General features: G+C 41.4%; 1 protein-coding gene across 1 annotated transcript in view; it reads left to right on the forward strand.

Moving 5' to 3' along the window:
- Window positions 1-21,896, forward strand: part of fmr1 (fragile X messenger ribonucleoprotein 1) — a 45,496-nt gene that overhangs the window by 6,129 nt on the left and 17,471 nt on the right. The window contains exon 8 of the mRNA XM_067457881.1: window positions 21,108-21,278. Coding sequence (XP_067313982.1) covers window positions 21,108-21,278 — 171 coding nt within the window. The remainder of the gene's footprint in view (window positions 1-21,107; window positions 21,279-21,896) is intronic.

The following is a 21,896-nucleotide window of genomic DNA, read 5'->3' on the forward strand; positions in this document are numbered from 1 at the left end:
TGCTGTGACATTTCTTATCATCACAAACACGCTGCAAAGATTTTGAGTTTTTACAGCAATACCTGAGCTTAAAGGGTTAAATCAAGCAGAAATAGCTCTCTAATGTATTAATTGCAGGTCATTATTGAATAGTGATTACGTTACACACACACTGACTCAGGTCCCCTGTTAGATAGTAAACCACGACGCCTGTGTGTTTGCTGTGACATTTCTTATAATCACAAACACACTGTAAAGATTTAGAGTTTTTACAGCAATAACTGAGTTTAAAGGGTTAAATCAAGCAGAAATAGCTCTCTAATGTATTAATTGCAGGTCATTATTGAATAGTGATTACGTTACACACACACACACACACACTGACTCAGGTCCCCTGTTAGATAGTAAATCACGACGCCTGTGTGTTTGCTGTGTCATTTCTTATCATCACAAACACACTGCAAAGATTTAAAGTTTTTACAGCAATACCTGAGCTTAAAGGGTTAAATCAAGCAGAAATAGCTCTCTAATGTATTAATTGCAGGTCATTATTGAATAGTGATTACGTTACACACACACACACACACACACTGACTCAGGTCCCCTGATAGATAGTAAATCACGACGCCTGTGTGTTTGCTGTGTCATTTCTTTACATCACAAACACACTGTAAAGATTTAGAGTTTTTACAGCAATACCTGAGTTTAAAGGGTTAAATCAAGCAGAAATAGCTCTCTAATGTATTAATTGCAGGTCATTATTGAATAGTGATTACGTTACACACACACTGACTCAGGTCCCCTGTTAGATAGTAAATCACGACGCCTGTGTGTTTGCTGTGACATTTCGTATCACCACAAACACACTGCAAAGATTTAGAGTTTTTACAGCAATACCTGAGCTTAAAGGGTTAAATCAAGCAGAAATAGCTCTCTAATGTATTAATTGCCGGTCATTATTGAATAGTGATTACGTTACAGACACACTGACTCAGGTCCCCTGTTAGATAGTAAATCACGACGCCTGTGTGTTTGCTGTGACATTTCTTATCATCACAAACACACTGTAAAGATTTAGAGTTTTTACAGCAATACCTGAGTTTAAAGGGTTAAATCAAGCAGAAATAGCTCTCTAATGTATTAATTGCAGGCCATTATTGAATAGTGATTACGTTACACACACACACTGACTCAGGTCCCCTGTTAGATAGTAAATCACGACGCCTGTGTGTTTGCTGTGACATTTCTTAACATCACAAACACACTGCAAAGATTTAGAGTTTTAACAGCAATACCTGAGTTTAAAGGGTTAAATCAAGCAGAAATAGCTCTCTAATGTATTAATTGCAGGTCATTATTGAATAGTGATTACGTTACACACACACTGACTCGGGTCCCCTGTTAGATAGTAAATCACGACGCCTGTGTGTTTGCTGTGACATTTCTTATCACCACAAACACACTGCAAAGATTTAAAGTTTTTACAGCAATACCTGAGCTTAAAGGGTTAAATCAAGCAGAAATAGCTCTCTAATGTATTAATTGCAGGTCATTATTGAATAGTGATTACGTTACACACACACACACACTGACTCAGGTCCCCTGTTAGATAGTAAATCACGACGCCTGTGTGTTTGCTGTGACATTTCTTATCATCACAAACACACTGCAAAGATTTAGAGGTTTTACAGCAATACCTGAGTTTAAAGGGTTAAATCAAGCAGAAATAGCTCTCTAATGTATTAATTGCAGGTCATTATTGAATAGTGATTACGTTACACACACACACACACACTGACTCAGGTCCCCTGTTAGATAGTAAATCACGACGCCTGTGTGTTTGCTGTGTCATTTCTTATCATCACAAACACACTGCAAAGATTTAGAGTTTTTACAGCAATACCTGAGTTCAAAGGGTTAAATCAAGCAGAAATAGCTCTCTAATGTATTAATTGCAGGTCATTATTGAATAGTGATTACGTTACACACACACTGACTCAGGTCCCCTGTTAGATAGTAAATCACGACGCCTGTGTGTTTGCTGTGACATTTCTTATAATCACAAACACACTGCAAAGATTTAGAGTTTTTACAGCAATACCTGAGTTTAAAGGGTTAAATCAAGCAGAAATAGCTCTCTAATGTATTAATTGCAGGTCATTATTGAATAGTGATTACGTTACACACACACTGACTCAGGTCCCCTGTTAGATAGTAAATCACGATGCCTGTGTGGTTCTCTCCTCAACCCCCACAACCCCCCACTCACAATTTACATTTCAATAAGGGAAGACTTGAAAAACCAGTTTGTGAACCACAGGCCAATAGAGCTCAAACTACCAATGTGGCAGAACCCTTCTCAAATAAACTAGAGAAGATGCTGGGATTTGCCCTGCCAAATTAAACTAAATTACAGTTTTTACAATCGCTAGGCCACATTTCTCAATACTTTGGTCATTTTCAAAATCCTTCCCACAGTTCTCCAAACCAACTTTCTGCTTCACATCAGTTATTTCACATTCAAAATCCACAAAAACCAACAAAACACTTAGTTCATGTCTCAAATCAAGTGCCAATGATCCACAGTTTAGCTTGCACAGACTGAAGTTGTGATCACTGTGTGAAGAGTTGAAAAAGTTGAAAAAGTGTGTTTATTATTGAGAAATGTTTTGTAAAAGAACATTTTATATCACAGCTTAACTGTGGATCAACATTGATTTGGCACAAAATGCATTCAATGGCAACATCTTTCAATTTACCTGAAATCTTTTCTCACTTTGACACAAACACAATCAAATCTTTGTTCTACAGGCCAATTCGCACATCCTTACATGCTGTTTTCAAAAGTGTTAAACTTATGGACAAAACAATAACATAATACAAAACTGAATGAGACAGCAATTTACAACATGTATACAGTAATACTGTAATGCAATTTATACTGCTAAAAAAAATCAAACACTATCAAAGCAACTTTTATGAAACTGAACACCAACACAAGTGTTAGTCCATTACCATCCATTCAAAAGAGGAAACTTAGGAATAATGTTGTACTGTACTGTAAGCATGCAGTGAATTATAAGCAGCAGAGAGTGTCATTCTAGTTTTGTAAAGACATTTTAATTGTATAATGTTCCTGATGTTAGTGTTGGATAAACCTGTGCCGTGCTCTGGAAGAATGAGTTGATTTGTAAAAGTAAAATTAACTGCTGTGAAGCTGAAAGTTGGTTAGCAAATATAACTCCTCACTCAGTTCTCCTAAATATTGGGAAATATGTCCTAGCGATTGTAATTTCATTTCATCATGTAATTTCAATTTATTTTTGGCAGTGTATTTGGTCTAGGACACAGGTAACAGTAGTGAGCTTCTTGGTCTCACCTGTGAGAGTCTTCATGCATTGAAATGTAAATTACTGGTGGGGGGTTGAGCAGCAAACTCAACACACACTATTCTCTATTCCAATTTCAAGAGCACATCTAAACCACTAGCCCAAACACATTACAAATGAAAGCACAAATAAATACAAAAGATATGATACACATGAAATAAACAGTGCTTTTCAGGACGGTCTGTCAGTAGTAGTAATATAACACTGTATTGTCCTCACTGTAAAAAAAAAATAAAAAAAAAAAAAAAAAAAAAAATATATATATATATATATATATATATATATATATATATATATATATATATATATATATATATATATATATATATTTTATAAGTTAATAATTTTAAAGTTACTTTTTCTCAAAGTGTATGTTTACTTAACTGAACCTACTATGACATAAGCAACTATGTTTACTGGGATACTTCCTTTTTTTTAAAATAATTTTGTATTAATTTTAGCATTTTAGTTTAGCATTCGTGCACTGTCAGAGATACAGCTTTTGGGGCGTGTGCTTCAGGTGTTCACGCACATGAGTAATGAAGAGCCTTCTGAAGCAAAGTGGCACGTTTGTGTAAGAACAATGTCCATATTTTAAACTTTATAGACTAAACTAACTATTTTTATTGAAAGAAATTGTGTTTTAGTGTTATTATGAAAAGAGTAACCCCTGACGCTAAGTTTTGTTTAGCTCTATCTTCTCTCTTCTGCGTTTGTCAGTGCACATACGTCAAGGATTCATGGGTGAAGAAGGGTTACTCTTTAAAGGACAACTCCGGTGAGAAATGACCCTCGGGGTAATTAACAGATGGTGGTTACCGAGTAGATCGTTCTCTGGGATGCGTTTTCATGGAAATCAAGTGTAAAGAGTTTTATCTGTAAAAACAGATTTGAGTGACGAACGCTGTGCTAAGTGATGAACTGTGACTTGGAATCTCATATGGGCCATTGTTTCCGGAAGAAAGCACTGAACGCAGTAGAGAAAAAAAAGAAAAAAAAGTCCATGTAATTAGATTTCACAAACTTAATTCCTATCGACCAGCTCACTTAGCACAGCGTTCGTGGCTCGACTAGTCGAGACTGTTTTCCAAGATGGCTGCCGTCTGTAAACGCGTAATGTACTGTCTTTATAAAGTACCTTCTTATTAAACTGTTTGTACTCTAACAAGTTCTCAATGCTTCGGTTTGCATGTAGGGACCCTCATTATGCTGCCGTGTTAGTGTGAGGATATGTTGAGCCTTGTTAGTGGTATTAACTAGCGATTTAATTTCACTTATTCCATGCCCCATAGACAAACATTATAAGCTAATCTGTGTTTAGAGATAAAACTCTTTAAATTCGATTTTCATGAAACCGCATCCCAGAGAATGATCTACTCGGTAACCATCTGTTAATTACCCCTAGGGTCATTTCTCACCGGAGTTGTCCTTTAAGCGCAATGTGATTCGTGTGGCACCGAAAACCGAAAGCTAGTATTTTAGTCTATGGATCAGTTACTGTGTGGATCAGTTATATGATGGTTAGATGCACTTTTATGGACCGACAAGGCACTGGCATTTTAAAGCTGGGAAGAGCCAGGACTTTTTTAATATAAATTTAAATAACTCAGATTTTATTCATTTGAAAAAAGAATGTCATATACACTTGGGATGACTTGAGGGTGAGTAAATCATGGGCTAATTTTCATTTGTAGGTGAACTAACTGCTGTAAACTGGGCCCACAAACACAGTAGATCCACACAACCCCCCACACAATTTACATTTTAATAATAATAAATAAGGGAAGACTTGAAAACCTAGGGCCCTATAATTTCCGCGATCACGGAATCGCGGACGGAATCGCGGAATTGGCATATTAACGCGGAATCTGCATATAAACGCTGAATCTGGTGTTAATGCAGATTTCCCCGGAATTTTACATATTTGTAATGAAATTCTGTGTCGTGTGGGTGGAGAACGTATGTCTGAGGAAAGTGAAGACCGGGGGAAGCAAATCTTCGCGACACAACCCCTCCCGTCATTTCAGCTCGCCCTTCAAAACAATGAAAGTATGGCGAAGTTGGTCTCCACGGCTCTGCTTTCGGCAGCTTTCGGCGCAGAAGCTTTGCGTATGGAGAGCGTGAGCCGCGCTCGTGTATTGCACAGACAGACAAATATTGTCCATTCTGTCAGATTTTCCGGTGTTCTGCTCGACCCCTGTCATCTCGTGCTTTGATTTATAATGTGCACATTAGGCAGCAATGCATATCTGCTGCAAATGCGACCGTTTTCCCCTCTGTTAGTCTGTTCCAAACATGCATTTAACATGCTCTATATGGGTAGTTTACATGATAAGTAACCTTAAAGTTAAAATTAAGCATCTAGTTTTAATCATTTAAAGGGGCCTTTAGAGTTGGGGAAAAAAACTTCTGGCAGTGTTGTGTTTTCGTGTATTTTTATTTTTCACAGCTCTGGATATCATAATGGTGATTGTTAAACACACAGAACAATTCACTACATGATTTCATGGTGCAATGTTTTTTTTTATGTTAATTTTCAAATTTAAATGTTTTACTTAATAGTACTTAAGAGTACTGTAAAAGATGATTCTTATGATTTTTTTTTTTTTAGTTCTTTTAAAAAAAAAATTACTTGAAAGAAAAAGCTAATGGAGCACTTTCATTTTAACTTATATAAACTATTATAATTTATTTTACCGGAAAGTTTAAAGCTAATAACCATTAATATTTGAAGTATTTGAAGTGCAGTGTTATGTCAAATATCATATTTGTCCTAAAAAGTAAATGTGATGTTTGTTACCTCGATAAATTTAAGGTCATTCCTATTTTTTGTTTTATGTTGTATTATATTAACATTAAAAGCAAACTCTTTTTTCACCAAAATTACAGTAAAGGGTAAAAAAACTGAATTACCAAACATTTTAACGGAAAAAAAGGAATCTGCAAAAAATTAAAACGGAAAAAACGGAATTTGGGAAAAAATAAAACGGATTTTATAGGGCCCTAAAAACCCAGTTTGTGAACCAAAGGCCAACCTAGAGGAAAGGAAAATCAAACCTGAGATCTCCTTCTCAACTCACATCTTTCTCCTAGACAGAAATGAGATCAAGTGAACATCAAATTGAGACATAAGGCTGTCTCCTGCTTCTCACATGTTTATCCTGAGACAAAAAATGACATTCTCTCATGTTTATCTCCACTAAAGTTTCATAAGAGATCTCAACAACATCACATACTATGCTCTGATTTGTCTCCTTGGCTAGAGAGACTGGATTGCTCATATGTGTCTCCTCTAAAGTTTCAGAAGGGATCTCAACAGTATCGCACGCTGAGCTCAGAATTTTTTCTTCAGCTAGATACTCTGGAACTCTCACTTTTGTCACCTCTAAAAAGTTTCATAAAAGATCTCAATAACATCACACAGTGTGCTCAGAATATTCTCCTTAGTCAAAGTCTCTGGCACTCTCAAATTTGTCAAACAAATGTTGGTCACTTTTTCAAAACTCTTCACAGAGTGATCACAACTTCAGTCTGTGCAAGCTAAACTGTGGATCATTGGCACTTGATTTGAGACATGAATTAAGTGTTTTGTTAGTTTTTGTGGATTTTGAATGTGAAATAACTGATGTGAAGCAGAAAGTTGGTTTGGAGAACAAGTTTTGAAAATGACCAAAGTATTGAGAAACGTGGCCTAGCGATTGTAAAAACTGTAATTTAGTTTAATTTGGCAGGGCAAATCCCAGCATCTTCTCTAGTTTATTTGAGAAGGGTTCTGCCACATTGGTAGTTTGAGCTCTATTGGCCTGTGGTTCACAAACTGGTTTTTCAAGTCTTCCCTTATTGAAATGTAAATTGTGAGTGGGGGGTTGTGGGGGTTGAGGAGAGAACCACACAGGCATCGTGATTTACTATCTAACAGGGGACCTGAGTCAGTGTGTGTGTAACGTAATCACTATTCAATAATGACCTGCAATTAATACATTAGAGAGCTATTTCTGCTTGATTTAACCCTTTAAACTCAGGTATTGCTGTAAAAACTCTAAATCTTTGCAGTGTGTTTGTGATTATAAGAAATGTCACAGCAAACACACAGGCGTCGTGATTTACTATCTAACAGGGGACCTGAGTGAGTGTGTGTGTGTAACGTAGTCACTATTCAATAATGACCTGCATTTAATACATTAGAGAGCTATTTCTGCTTGATTTAACCCTTTAAACTCAGGTATTGCTGTAAAAACTCTAAATCTTTGCAGTGTGTTTGTGATGATAAGAAATGTCACAGCAAACACACAGGCGTCGTGATTTACTATCTAACAGGGGACCTGAGTCAGTGTGTGTGTAACGTAATCACTATTCAATAATGACCTGCAATTAATACATTAGAGAGCTATCTCTGCTTGATTTAACCCTTTAAACTCAGGTATTGCTGTAAAAACTCTAAATCTTTGCAGTGTGTTTATGATGATAAGAAATGTCACAGCAAACACACAGGCGTCGTGATTTACTATCTAACAGGGGACCTGAGTGAGTGTGTGTGTGTAACGTAATCACTATTCAATAATGACCTGCAATTAATACATTAGAGAGCTATTTCTGCTTGATTTACCCTTTAAACTCAGGTATTGCTGTAAAAACTCTAAATCTTTGCAGTGTGTTTGTGATGATAAGAAATGTCACAGCAAACACACAGGCGTCGTGATTTACTATCTAACAGGGGACCTGAGTCAGTGTGTGTGTAACGTAATCACTATTCAATAATTACCTGCAATTAATACATTAGAGAGCTATCTCTGCTTGATTTAACCCTTTAAACTCAGGTATTGCTGTAAAAACTCTAAATCTTTGCAGTGTGTTTATGATGATAAGAAATGTCACAGCAAACACACAGGCGTCGTGATTTACTATCTAACAGGGGACCTGAGTCAGTGTGTGTGTGTAACGTAATCACTATTCAATAATGACCTGCAATAAATGCATTAGAGAGCTATTTCTGCTTGATTTAACCCTTTAAACTCAGGTATTGCTGTAAAACCTCTAAATCTTTGCAGTGTGTTTATGACAACAAGAAATGTCACAGCAAACACACAGGCGTCGTGATTTACTATCTAACAGGGGACCTGAGTGAGTGTGTGTGTAACATAATCGCTATTCAATAATGACCTGCAATTAATACATTAGAGAGCTATTTCTGCTTGATTTAACCCTTTAAACTCAGTTATTGCTGTAAAAACTCAAAATCTTTGCAGTGTGTTTATGACAACAAGAAATGTCACAGCAAACACACAGGCGTCGTGATTTACTATCTAACAGGGGACCTGAGTGAGTGTGTGTGTAACATAATCGCTATTCAATAATGACCTGCAATTAATGCATTAGAGAGCTATTTCTGCTTGATTTAACCCTTTAAACTCAGTTATTGCTGTAAAAACTCTAAATCTTTGCAGTGTGTTTGTGATTATAAGAAATGTCACAGCAAACACACAGGCGTCGTGATTTACTATCTAACAGGGGACCTGAGTGAGTGTGTGTGTAACATAATCGCTATTCAATAATGACCTGCAATTAATACATTAGAGAGCTATTTCTGCTTGATTTAACCCTTTAAACTCAGGTATTGCTGTAAAAACTCTAAATCTTTACAGTGTGTTTGTGATGATAAGAAATGTCACAGCAAACACACAGGTGTCGTGATTTACTATCTAACAGGGGACCTGAGTCAGTGTGTGTGTAACATATTCATTATTCAATAATGACCTGCAATTAATACATTAGAGAGCTATTTCTGCTTGATTTAACCCTTTAAACTCAGGTATTGCTGTAAAAACTCTAAATCTTTGCAGTGTGTTTGTGATGATAAGAAATGTCACAGCAAACACACAGGCGTCGTGATTTACTATCTAACGGGACTCGACTCAGTGTGTGTGTGTAACATATTCATTATTCAATAATGACCTGCAATTAATACATTAGAGAGCTTTTTCTGCTTGATTTAACCCTTTAAACTCAGGTATTGCTGTATAAACTCTAAATCTTTACAGAGTGTTTGAGATGATAAGAAATGTCACAGCAAACACACAGGCGTCGTGATTTACTATCTAACAGGGGACCTGAGTCAGTGTGTGTGTAACATAATCACTATTCAATAATGACCTGCAATTAATACATTAGAGAGCTTTTTCTGCTTGATTTAACCCTTTAAACTCAGGTATTGCTGTAAAACCTCTAAATCTTTGCAGTGTGTTTGTGATGATAAGAAATGTCACAGCAAACACACAGGCGTCGTGATTTACTATCTAACAGGGGACCTGAGTCAGTGTGTGTGTAACGTAATCACTATTCAATAATGACCTGCATTTAATACATTAGAGAGCTATTTCTGCTTGATTTAACCCTTTAAACTCAGTTATTGCTGTAAAAACTCTAAATCTTTACAGTTTGTTTATTATGATAAGAAATGTCACAGCAAACACACAGGCGTCGTGATTTACTATCTAACAGGGGACCTGAGTGAGTGTGTGTGTGTAACGTAATCACTATTCAATAATGACCTGCAATTAATACATTAGAGAGCTATTTCTGCTTGATTTACCCTTTAAACTCAGGTATTGCTGTAAAAACTCTAAATCTTTGTAGTGTGTTTATGATGATAAGAAATGTCACAGCAAACACACAGGCGTCGTGATTTACTATCTAACAGGGGACCTGAGTCAGTGTGTGTGTGTAACGTAATCACTATTCAATAATGACCTGCAATTAATGCATTAGAGAGCTATTTCTGCTTGATTTAACCCTTTAAACTCAGGTATTGCTGTAAAACCTCTAAATCTTTGCAGTGTGTTTATGACAACAAGAAATGTCACAGCAAACACACAGGCGTCGTGATTTACTATCTAACAGGGGACCTGAGTGAGTGTGTGTGTAACATAATCACTATTCAATAATGACCTGCAATTAATACATTAGAGAGCTATTTCTGCTTGATTTAACCCTTTAAACTCAGGTATTGCTGTAAAAACTCTAAATCTTTGCAGTGTGTTTGTGATGATAAGAAATGTCACAGCAAACACACAGGCGTCGTGATTTACTATCTAACGGGACTCGACTCAGTGTGTGTGTGTAACATATTCATTATTCAATAATGACCTGCAATTAATACATTAGAGAGCTATTTCTGCTTGATTTAACCCTTTAAACTCAGGTATTGCTGTAAAACCTCTAAATCTTTGCAGAGTGTTTGTGATGATAAGAAATGTCACAGCAAACACACAGGCGTCGTGATTTACTATCTAACAGGGGACCTGAGTGAGTGTGTGTGTAACATAATCACTTTTCAATAATGACCTGCAATTAATACATTAGAGAGCTTTTTCTGCTTGATTTAACCCTTTAAACTCAGTGTAACAAGTTCGATCAGGTAAGGAAGGAAGAGGACACGGGGGTCGGCAGGACTGTTGATGCTTTTTATTCTCAACTCAAACACAAACGTGCACACTTCTTCGTGTGTCTGTTTTCTCATATATCGCTCAGTCTCTGTATCACTTCCGGGTCACGCACTTCCGGCTTCCGGTAAACTCAGTGTCTCGCACCAACAGTCCGACTCTCTCTCTCCTCGGTCTCCGGTTCCGCTGGTGTTTTATCCCGTCTCCGCGCTCATTACTAGAACAAGAGACAGGTGTTATTAATCTGCGTCCAACCCACTCACTTACCGCTCGTCCCGTGGCCCTCTCTCCCGCTGCAGACCTCGCTGAACCACGCCCCCCTTGCCACATACCCCCACCGCCCGACTCAGGCCGGGGAGCCGTCCGGCCTGCAGCCCCCCCCCCCCATTTCTGGAAAGGAAATCGGCCACAGCCATCTGAGCACCCGGCCTGTGGACCACCTTGAACTTAAACGGCTGAAGAGCCAGATACCAACGGGTGATCCGCGCGTTGGTATCCTTCATGCGGTGGAGCCATTGGAGAGGAGCGTGGTCCGAACAGAGAGTGAACTCCCGCCCCAGGAGGTAATAGCGGAGGGTGAGAACGGCCCATCTGATGGCCAAACACTCCTTTTCTATGGTGCTGTACTTAGCTTCTCTCTTGGAGAGCTTACGGCTAATGTACAGCACCGGCCGCTCTCCCCCCTCCACCTCCTGGGCCAGGACTGCGCCCAGCCCCCTGTCCGACGCGTCAGTCTGCAACAAGAAAGGGAGAGAAAAGTCAGGGGAGTGTAACAGCGGCCCGCCACATAGGGCAGCCTTTACTTGGGTAAAAGCCTGTTGACACGGCTCCGTCCACTGGACCGTATCTGGTAGCCCCTTTCTAGTAAGATCAGTCAAAGGGCTGGTGAGGTCCGAATAATTTGGTATAAACCGTCTATAATATCCCGCCAGCCCCAAGAACTGTCTTACCTCCTTTTTGGTCTTGGGCCTCGGACAGGTTGCAATTGCGGCAGTCTTATCAATTTGGGGACGCACCTGCCCATGACCCAAGTGGAAGCCCAGATACCTTACTTCCACCCGCCCAATCGCACACTTCTTTGGATTGGCCGTGAGCCCCGCTCTCCTCAGCGACCTCAGGACCGCCCTCACATGCTGCATATGCCGCTGCCAGTCGTGACTATAAATCACTATGTCATCTAGGTACGCAGCAGCATATGCAGCATGGGGACGCAAAATCCTATCCATGAGTCGCTGGAAGGTTGCGGGCGCCCCGAACAAGCCGAAAGGAAGCGTGACAAATTGGTGTAATCCGAACGGCGTGGTGAAAGCTGTTTTTTCTTTGGACAATGGAGACAAGGGGATCTGCCAATAGCCCTTTGTTAAGTCCAGTGTCGAATAAAATCGAGCCGAGCCTAACCGATCAAGCAATTCGTCAACCCGTGGCATTGGATACGCGTCGAACTTCGACACAGCGTTCACCTTGCGGTAGTCCACACAGAACCTGACCGAGCCGTCCGTTTTGGGGACCAAAACTATCGGGCTCGCCCAGTCACTGTTGGACTCCTCGATTACTCCCATGTCGAGCATTGCGCCTAATTCGTCCTGAACTACTTTTTTCTTGTGTTCAGGCAAGCGATACGGCCGGCTGCGAACTACCACGCCCGGCTCGGTCTCGATATGGTGCTGAATCAAGTCGGTACGTCCCGGTAGGGGCGAGAACACGTCAGCGAACTCCGCTTGCAACTTCGATAAATCAGCGAGTTGTAACGGTGAGAGGTGGTCTCCCCCAGGGGCCAGCGCGACTGATTGCGCTTTAATGCTCGCCTCTGGCCCGAGATCATCCTCTCCCCCGATCACCGTTGCCAACAACACCGATTCCACCTCATTCCATTTTTTCAGCAGATTGAGGTGGTATATTTGACGTGCCCCGTTCCTATCGGATCGTATCACTTCATAATCGAGCTCTCCTATCTGTCGTGCGACCTCAAACGGCCCCTGCCACTTCGACATTAATTTTGAGCTCGAGGTTGGGAGTAGAACGAGCACTTTCTCTCCCGGTGTGAATTTGCGCAGTTTAGTACCCCTGTTATATGACCGGCTCTGGCGGTCCTGGGCTTGCAACAAATTCTCCCTAGATAGCCGCCCCAATGTGTGGAGTTTTGTTCGCAAGTCCATGACGTACTGAATTTCGTTTTTGGCCAACGAAGGCCCCTCCTCCCAAGTTTCTCGTAGGACGTCCAGCACCCCCCGTGGCTGACGCCCGTAGAGAAGCTCGAAGGGGGAAAACCCCGTGGAGGCTTGCGGGACCTCGCGCACAGCAAATAAGAGGGGTTCTAACCACCGATCCCAATTTTTGGCGTCTTCTTGAACGAATTTACGGATCATGGATTTAAGAGTGCGATTAAATCGTTCGACCAAACCGTCTGTTTGTGGGTGATAGACGCTGGTTCGAATGGATTTAATGCCCAATAATCCGTACAATTCGCTTAACGTGCGCGACATAAACGCCGTGCCTTGATCAGTGAGGATTTCTTTCGGAATCCCCACCCGGGAGATTAAACGAAACAGTGCGTCCGGAACACTCTTCGCCGAGATGTTGCGGAGAGCCACTGCTTCCGGGTATCGTGTTGCGTAGTCCACGATAACTAGCGCAAAACGATGCCCGCGTGCGGATCGTTCTAATGGCCCGATGAGGTCCATCGCAATTCTCTCGAAGGGGACCTGCATTAATGGAAGAGGGCGCAATGGCGCTTTTGGGGCGGCCAGTGGGTTCACCAACTGACATTCAGGACAAGACGCGCACCACCTGCGCACATTGTCATAAATGCCTGGCCAAAAGAATCGGGTCATTAAACGATTCAGCGTGGCCGCCTGTCCCAGGTGGCCCGCCATCGGGTTAGAATGAGCCGCCTGGAAAAGCATTTCCCGGCGGCTCTTTGGTACTAACAATTGGGTTGTATCCATTTTTGTCTGAGCGTCTTGGGTCACTCGATACAACCTATCTTTAATTATGGCAAAATAAGGATACGTGACGGGCAATGCGGGTTGGAGGGGCTGACCGTCGATAGTGCGGACCTGTTGAAACGCATGTTTTAGCGTCTCGTCTTGAGACTGCTCCAGAGGGAAGTCATCGCGGTCCGAGAGAATCAGTCTCTCAACCCCGCTCGGTTCCTCTGAAGCCGTTCCCAAGGGCCCCGTATCAGCCTCGCCAACCTGCACTCGCACCGCCCCGTTCCTAGCCTTGTTTCCCCAAGCGGCATCCGCGCACAACGACCCCAATAACGCCGAAAAGGCGGGCCAATTCGTCCCCAGAATTAGCGGATGCCGGAGGTGGGGACTAACCGCCACCTCAACACTATGCTTTTTCCCCCTAAACTGTATCGTGACTGGGACAACCGGATATTCCACCACATCCCCGTGCACACACCGCACCTTAACCACGCGGCTTGTATCCAACGCCCCAGGCTGAATCAGGCTTTGATGGATCGAGGTTTGGTTACATCCTGAATCCACCAAGGCCTGATATGTACCCCCCTTGATACTTACAGGAATTTGGTACTCTCCTGCTTGATCGGGGGTGGTCCGCTGGACGTCCGGGATCCGGATCATTGTTCCGATGTCCATCATCGGACATCGGTCCACAAAATGATCCGGATCACCGCACCGCCAGCAGGCCAGCCCAGGCCTACCCGCCGCCCCGGCGGCGGGGAGTGGGTTGGAGGCTAAGCGCGGATAGGGGGCGGAACCGGATCCATAGTCACTACCCGTCCCCAGCGGCCCCGCCCCCCTGGGCGGGACCCGCGAACTCCCAGACGGTCCAAGGCCCATCCCACCCCGGCCTCTGGGGGGAACGCGAGGAGGGCCTGGAGGGCGGGACCTGGGGAGAGGGACAGGTCGAGAGAGAGAGAGAGAAGGGGGAGAGAGAGAGGGAGAAGTTAGTGGGGGTGCGCCGACCCCCGGGCACGCCACCAGGTGGTCCTCCGCCAAATTGATGGCCGTCTCCAGCGACGTGGGCCGGTGGCACTGGACCCACTCGGCGGTCTTCCTGGGGAGCCGAGTGATAAACTGCTCCAGCACCACCAGATCGACGACATGGTCCACGTCGCTGCCGCCGGCCAGCAGCCATCTGCGGCACTCGTCCCGGAGCTGTTGGGCCAATGCGAAGGGTCGACCGGACTCGCCCCACTCCAGGGAGCGGAAACGCTGGCGGTGTTGTTCTGGGGTCCGGCCGACCCGCTGAAGTATGGCCCGCTTCAGGTCGTCGTAGTCCAGGAGGTTCGCAACCGGTAGATGTTGCGCGGCCGCCTGGGCTTCGCCTGATAGAAGTGGGATGAGGCGCACCGGCCACTGTGCCCGGGGCCACCCGCAGGCCTCCGCGGCTTTTTGGAAGAGATCCACGAAGGCCTCGGGGTCGTCTTCCGGCCCCATCTTCTGTAGGGGCACGTGCACCGGTGCGCTGGCCCGCCCAGCGGCCTCGGCGCGAACCTCCCGGTCCATCCAGCTCCGGAACTGCTCGCGGTCCTCTTGCTGGCCTTGGACTATGGCCGCGAAGCGGTGCTCCTGTTCAGTCCGAAGGTCCAGCAACGCCTTATGATGTTCCTGGTGGAGGACCGCGAGGGAGGCGATGATCTCCGCAAATGGCGAGGCGGAGGGCGTTGTCATGGCGGCGGCTCTGTCCTGCTTCCTTCCCGGGTTTCGGCACCAGTGTAACAAGTTCGATCAGGTAAGGAAGGAAGAGGACACGGGGGTCGGCAGGACTGTTGATGCTTTTTATTCTCAACTCAAACACAAACGTGCACACTTCTTCGTGTGTCTGTTTTCTCATATATCGCTCAGTCTCTGTATCACTTCCGGGTCACGCACTTCCGGCTTCCGGTAAACTCAGTGTCTCGCACCAACAGTCCGACTCTCTCTCTCCTCGGTCTCCGGTTCCGCTGGTGTTTTATCCCGTCTCCGCGCTCATTACTAGAACAAGAGACAGGTGTTATTAATCTGCGTCCAACCCACTCACTTACCGCTCGTCCCGTGGCCCTCTCTCCCGCTGCAGACCTCGCTGAACCACGCCCCCCTTGCCACACTCAGGTATTGCTGTAAAACCTCTAAATCTTTGCAGTGTGTTTGTGATGATAAGAAATGTCACAGCAAACACACAGGCGTCGTGATTTACTATCTAACAGGGGACCTGAGTGAGTGTGTGTGTAACGTAATCACTATTCAAAAATGACCTGCAATTAATACATTAGAGAGCTATTTCTGCTTGATTTAACCCTTTAAACTCAGGTATTGCTGTAAAAACTCTAAATCTTTACAGTGTGTTTGTGGTGATACGAAATGTCACAGCAAACACACAGGCGTCGTGATTTACTATCTAACAGGGGACCTGATTGAGTGTGTGTGTAACGTAATCACTATTCAAAAATGACCTGCAATTAATACATTAGAGAGCTATTTCTGCTTGATTTAACCCTTTAAACTCAGGTATTGCTGTTAAAAATCTAAATCTTTGCAGTGTTTTTGTGATGATAAGAAATGTCACAGCAAACACACAGGCGTCGTGATTTACTATCTAACAGGGGACCCGAGTCAGTGTGTGTGTGTATTGTAATCACTATTCAATAATGACCTGCAATTAATACATTAGAGAGCTATTTCTGCTTGATTTAACCCTTTAAACTCAGGTATTGCTGTAAAAACTCTAAATCTTTGCAGTGTGTTTATGATGATAAGAAATGTCACAGCAAACACACAGGCGTCGTGATTTACTATCTAACAGGGGACCTGCATCATTTTGTTAAACATAAATAAATCAAAAGTGGTTAGTTTAAAACACTCATAAATGTATAAGGTGGTAAGATGGGCCTTTTATATGGGCCAAAAGTCACACATTATTTTTACAAATACTTGGCTAAAATAAAATGTTTTTAATAATGTCTATGTTAACACTTGTTTAAAAGAACTCTAGATGCAAAGTTTGTCCCATTTACCGTACCTTTTTTTTTATATAAATAAAATAATGCATTATTTTTCAATAATTATAGGCCACTGTCATTAAAATGTTATATATATGTATATATATATATATACAGAAACAAAAAATGTTTACAAAAGCATTGAATGAGATCCCTTAATAATTTAATAAAGTTTTACGGTCTCTCCACGGCCATGATGGATGGTATTTACTATATTTATTTGTAGAAACTGAGGACACACACATTTTGATGGCAGATGTATTTCTAATTACATCCTGGTTGTTTAGATTTTTTAATCGTTTTTTCTTGGATCCTGTAGTATTTAATTTTAAAGTAATGCAAAGTTTGAAACTAGTCAGGGTGTTTAGTAAAGAGATATAATCTATATGTTTGTTCCTTTAGTAAGCAGCCTGTTAAACAGCAGCTCTAGAGTCAGAAGACAGCAGGCCATTTAAACAATAGAGGAGTGTGTGTGTGTGAACGACGTGTGTTTAAGGGCTATTACAGTTCCTGCTCCAGCCTACAGGGGAGCTGCTGAGCATGGCCTTAAACACTCACACACTCTTAGGTCCCCTCTTGGTCAAAATTTTTAAAAATTCACCAGAGTGTTGTTTCTTGATTTTAACATGATTTAAACACACACACCTGTAGGTCCTTACTTGGTCAAACATTTAAAAAATCACCAGAGCATTTCTTTAGTTTTTTACTTCATTTTCACATGATTTAATGCATGACCAACAGGGGACTTGAAAAATGTCCCCTCTTGGCTCAGAGGTCCCCTGTTGGTGAGTGTGTAACGACGCCAAGGTCCCCTGTTAGATAGGTAGACAAGTACACACACACACACACACACACACACACACACACACATATATATTCCAATTAGCACACATTTGAGCACTGCATACCTTATTGGCCTGAATATAGGACGACTCTGAATATAAGGTGACCCTCCCTTTTTCAAGATGTACCTTTTGGAGGCCTTTTGATAAAGTAAATACTTTGTATTTTTTGTATTGAAAGTATGGTAAATACTGGTAAAATGTTACAATGATCACTTGAAAAAAAAACAAGTTGGCATACCATAAAAATAACCTGTAACCCATCTGAATTATATAACAAGTAGGCTTTTCATCTCATAGTGAAAACAAGGTGTGTAACGGTCAAGGGGGTAATCTAGCACTCGGAAAGCGTTCCACCCATAGGGGCGGCCATTGCTAACCAAGCCATCACCTGCTGTTAGCATCCCCATTGACTCCCATTCATTTTTGAGTTAATTTGACAGTGAATAACTTTACATCTGAGGCGATTTAAAGACTCCATTTGTCCATTGTTTATTTATAAATAAACACGACAATGCATAAAAGGCTCCATTACCTTGTATCTTACACTATCGCCCCGCAGAAGCTGTTTTTGTAAAATTAGGCTAACGATTGCATCATAACCAATGCGACTCTGTCGCACAGTTGAGAAATTACCGTATAGACCTGAGAAGACGCTCGCAGGCAATCTTTTACTGTCTATAGCCCTATTCGGACTGGATTAGTTTGACATGGGGGTAAAGTCATTTTACCTCAGGACGTCTGTAATATCAAGGGCCAATTCGCACGGGATAAGACATCTCAGTAAAACTAGCAGAAGTGGGAGGAGTAACTCGTTTTACGCACCTCCTTGACGTCATGTGCGTATGATGTTACCGTTATAGCGTGAGCAAACACAAAACCTGAGCCCCAGTCTGAACTCCGTCTCCAATATATATGTGTTTTAATAAACAGTTAGGTCCAGTCTAACGATTCTGATTGGATTATGTTGGTAATAGACACTTTCCTAGAGCTAAAATGTGTTGTGCCTCTAATAAGTGCTTTTGATCTTCTTTTTGCTTTAAATGATATGCGGAAAATACTGGACATTTTCCACAGATTTGTCCCACCACCTACAACGCAACCGAATGCTTCAAGCGCCTCCAAGGTCGCAAAATGTGCTCTTTTTGTAACTTTTAAACAGGCAATGACGGAATTTTACCATACATTTTTACAGCAGGTCTATTCGAACGGGATTAGTATTACCTGAGGTAATTTTTCCAGACCTTTTTACAGAAGGTAAAAGTCTCGGTAATCTTTACTGACATTGTCCGTAATGATTACCGAGATGGCACATTCGGACGGGACTAAAATCACCGAGAACCTCTGGTAATAATTACTTTACCCCCACGTCCCCATGTTAAACTAATCCAGTCCGAATAGGGCTTATGAGACAGTCGGGGGGACATGGAGACACAAAGTCAAGGGAGAAGAATGGGGAGAAGTCCATAGTGAGCCAAAAGCAACGGGAGAAAATATTTAAACAGCGTGATTCAGATTTCACTTTCCACAACTACTAGAAGATCTACAGCTGTCAGACAGGTTGCTCACGTCACATCTACGTCGTCAACCTCAGTCTGAGCCTGCGCAGTTCACTCAGCCATCAGGAAATGAGTGCTCCTTACTGACCTCACTTTCCACCGTTGAAGTCAATGGGATAGCTCTGTCCATTTCTTTTACTGTCTATGGTAACGGTATGTGTATTCACACCGAACCATTTCGGTACAGGACTGTTCTGATATAGTGCACGTGTGTACCGAATAGTTCCGAATGTAATCTTTAAAGGTGCTCTAGAATGAGTTGAAACGATATGTTAAATTGTTCTCTGATATCTATATAGAGGGTGGGGCTCACGTGACATTGGCGATCCGAATCATTGATCGATTCACTGATTCATAACCGTTTTAATCTTTATTTGAGGTTTGAACACAAACAAAGAAGAGAAGACGATGCTGAATAAAGTCATAGTTCTTGATATTTTTGGCCCAAAATGTATTTTCGATGCTTCAAGAGATTCAAATCAACCAACTGATGTCACATATGGACTACTTTGATGATGTTTTTATTCCTCTTCTGGACATGGACTGTAAAATGGGCATAGACTGCATATGCTCTGGGACTAAAATATAAATTATCTTAAACTGTGTTCCAATGACCACATCAGGGTGAGTCATTAATGACATCAATTAAATTTTTGGGTAAACTAACCCTTTAATTTGTTGTGCTTCCTTGTCATTCGTTCATCATCTTCACAAAAAATAATGTCAAGCATTATTATGTTGTACTTCTGCTATGATAAATAGACATCCACTCTGACATTGTGTTTGTAAATGAGGCCAGCTAGTGAGAGTTGAGCAGGCTGATGACTGCTAGAGGATGCAGTATTTACTGTTTAGCGTCCATGTTAGTGCACTCGCCTCGCATACCAGCGATCAGGGTTTGAGACTGACTGGAGGATTGGGACTCTCTAGGATTGGAGAGTGAGCTTTGGAGGTGGAGCAATGAAGAAAGGAGTGTGTTTGTTTGGGGTTGATTTCAAATATCAACAATGTTCAGGAATGACTTAGAATTATCGCTTACCCCACATTTAACAGTGGAAGTGAAGTCTTATGGTATTTTTGAAATCCTGGAACCTTCTACATTTTTGAAATCAAGCACAGAAGAAGTTCGGTTCCATCCGTGAGGCACATAAACAAGACATGAAGATTTTCTTTGACTCTTAGCGTTTTTAAGAATGTTTACACTTGAGAACTTCTAAAATGGCACTTTCTGGGCACACTCATTTTAATCATATTTGGGGCCACCTATTGTTACATGCGTATTTTAAATATATTTTTAAAAAATGTATTTGCTTATATTCAGAGGAATTCGGTAATTAAAAAAAACAAACAATTATATGCGTTTTATGGTTTAAAAAAAATGTCTATAATAAACTCTTTGAATTAATTTTTATCATTGGCTTGTTTTATTGAATACGTTTTTGATGTCTGCTTTATTAATGCACTTATTTCTTTGCATAAGTATATTTGGTTTTGAAAAGGTTTGAAGAATGCTATCAAATGTGTGGCTAAATATTGTATTTTTTTTTGTATATTTTTTTAATATATATGGTGCAATTGTAGCTGGACTGCTGTGGGCTTTTGAACTCACTGTTAAGTTTCATACAGAAAGCACTTGTGTATATCAGGCAACGCTGAAAATGTTCAAAATCTAATGCTGTAGGCACATCCTTGCATATCCTCCTTAAAAGCCACAACTGACTATGCATTATTTGCCATTACATTTTTTTAACCATTTTTAAAAGACTTTATAATCATTCATTTATTATACAAATATTTATATTTACAAATATTTTTACGCTTTACAAAATGTGTTTACCCTTTGTAATAAAGTACATTTCTGCATCAATATGAACCAATATGAGGCTACCAGCAAAGGTTCCAATTGGTAAGACAAAATTGGTCAATCCTGCCTTTTTTCCTCCCTCCAGAGCTCTCGGCAACTGGCCTCAAGGTTTCATGAGCAGTTTGTGGTGCGTGATGACCTGATGGGATTGGCCATAGGCACCCATGGGGCAAATATCCAGCAAGCCCGAAAGATTCCTGGGGTCACAACTATAGATCTGGATGAAGAGACCTGCACGTTTCACATCTATGGAGAGGTAACCGCTTTATTGGGGAATTTTTGTGTAGGTAAAGTCAATTAAATGTGATGCTTATTAGAATATGTGAGACCAAAAAAGGCGTCTTGATATTCTCATAACTGTTTACGTTCTCTTAAAACATAACCGACTGTGAGTACTCACTTGAGTACTCTCCAAAACGGGCATAATGTTTGGTGTATTTGTCCATTCAGATGCGAAAGAGAGCTCAATTCAGTACTTGTGCGCTAAGAGGTAACTTTCTATGCGCACGGCTGCAGGCTTTGGGTGTGTTCCCAGCTGTCTTCTCTTTTTCCCAGACATTTATATTTATTATATTCGATAAGTATTAATTTTATAAGAGATGCATTAAGTGCATGCCAACTTGTTTCCCGCCACGTAGATCGGCATGTTACAATTCAAATGTGTGTATCTACCTAACAGGACATCAGTTTTGACTGATCTCTTGCCACTTTTCATCTAGTTTTTATTCATTGACGAAAAATTTCAATATATTTTCATCAGTTTTTGTTATTCAAAACTGTTTTTTATTAAGTTGTCTTGTTTTCATCCGTGAAAAAATGTTATTGGTGAAAATGACACAAATTATTCGTAAACTAAATTAACACTGCTTAATGG

Source organism: Pseudorasbora parva, chromosome 11, assembly GCF_024679245.1.
Source record: "Pseudorasbora parva isolate DD20220531a chromosome 11, ASM2467924v1, whole genome shotgun sequence".
Taxonomy (NCBI): Eukaryota; Metazoa; Chordata; class Actinopteri; order Cypriniformes; family Gobionidae; genus Pseudorasbora; species Pseudorasbora parva.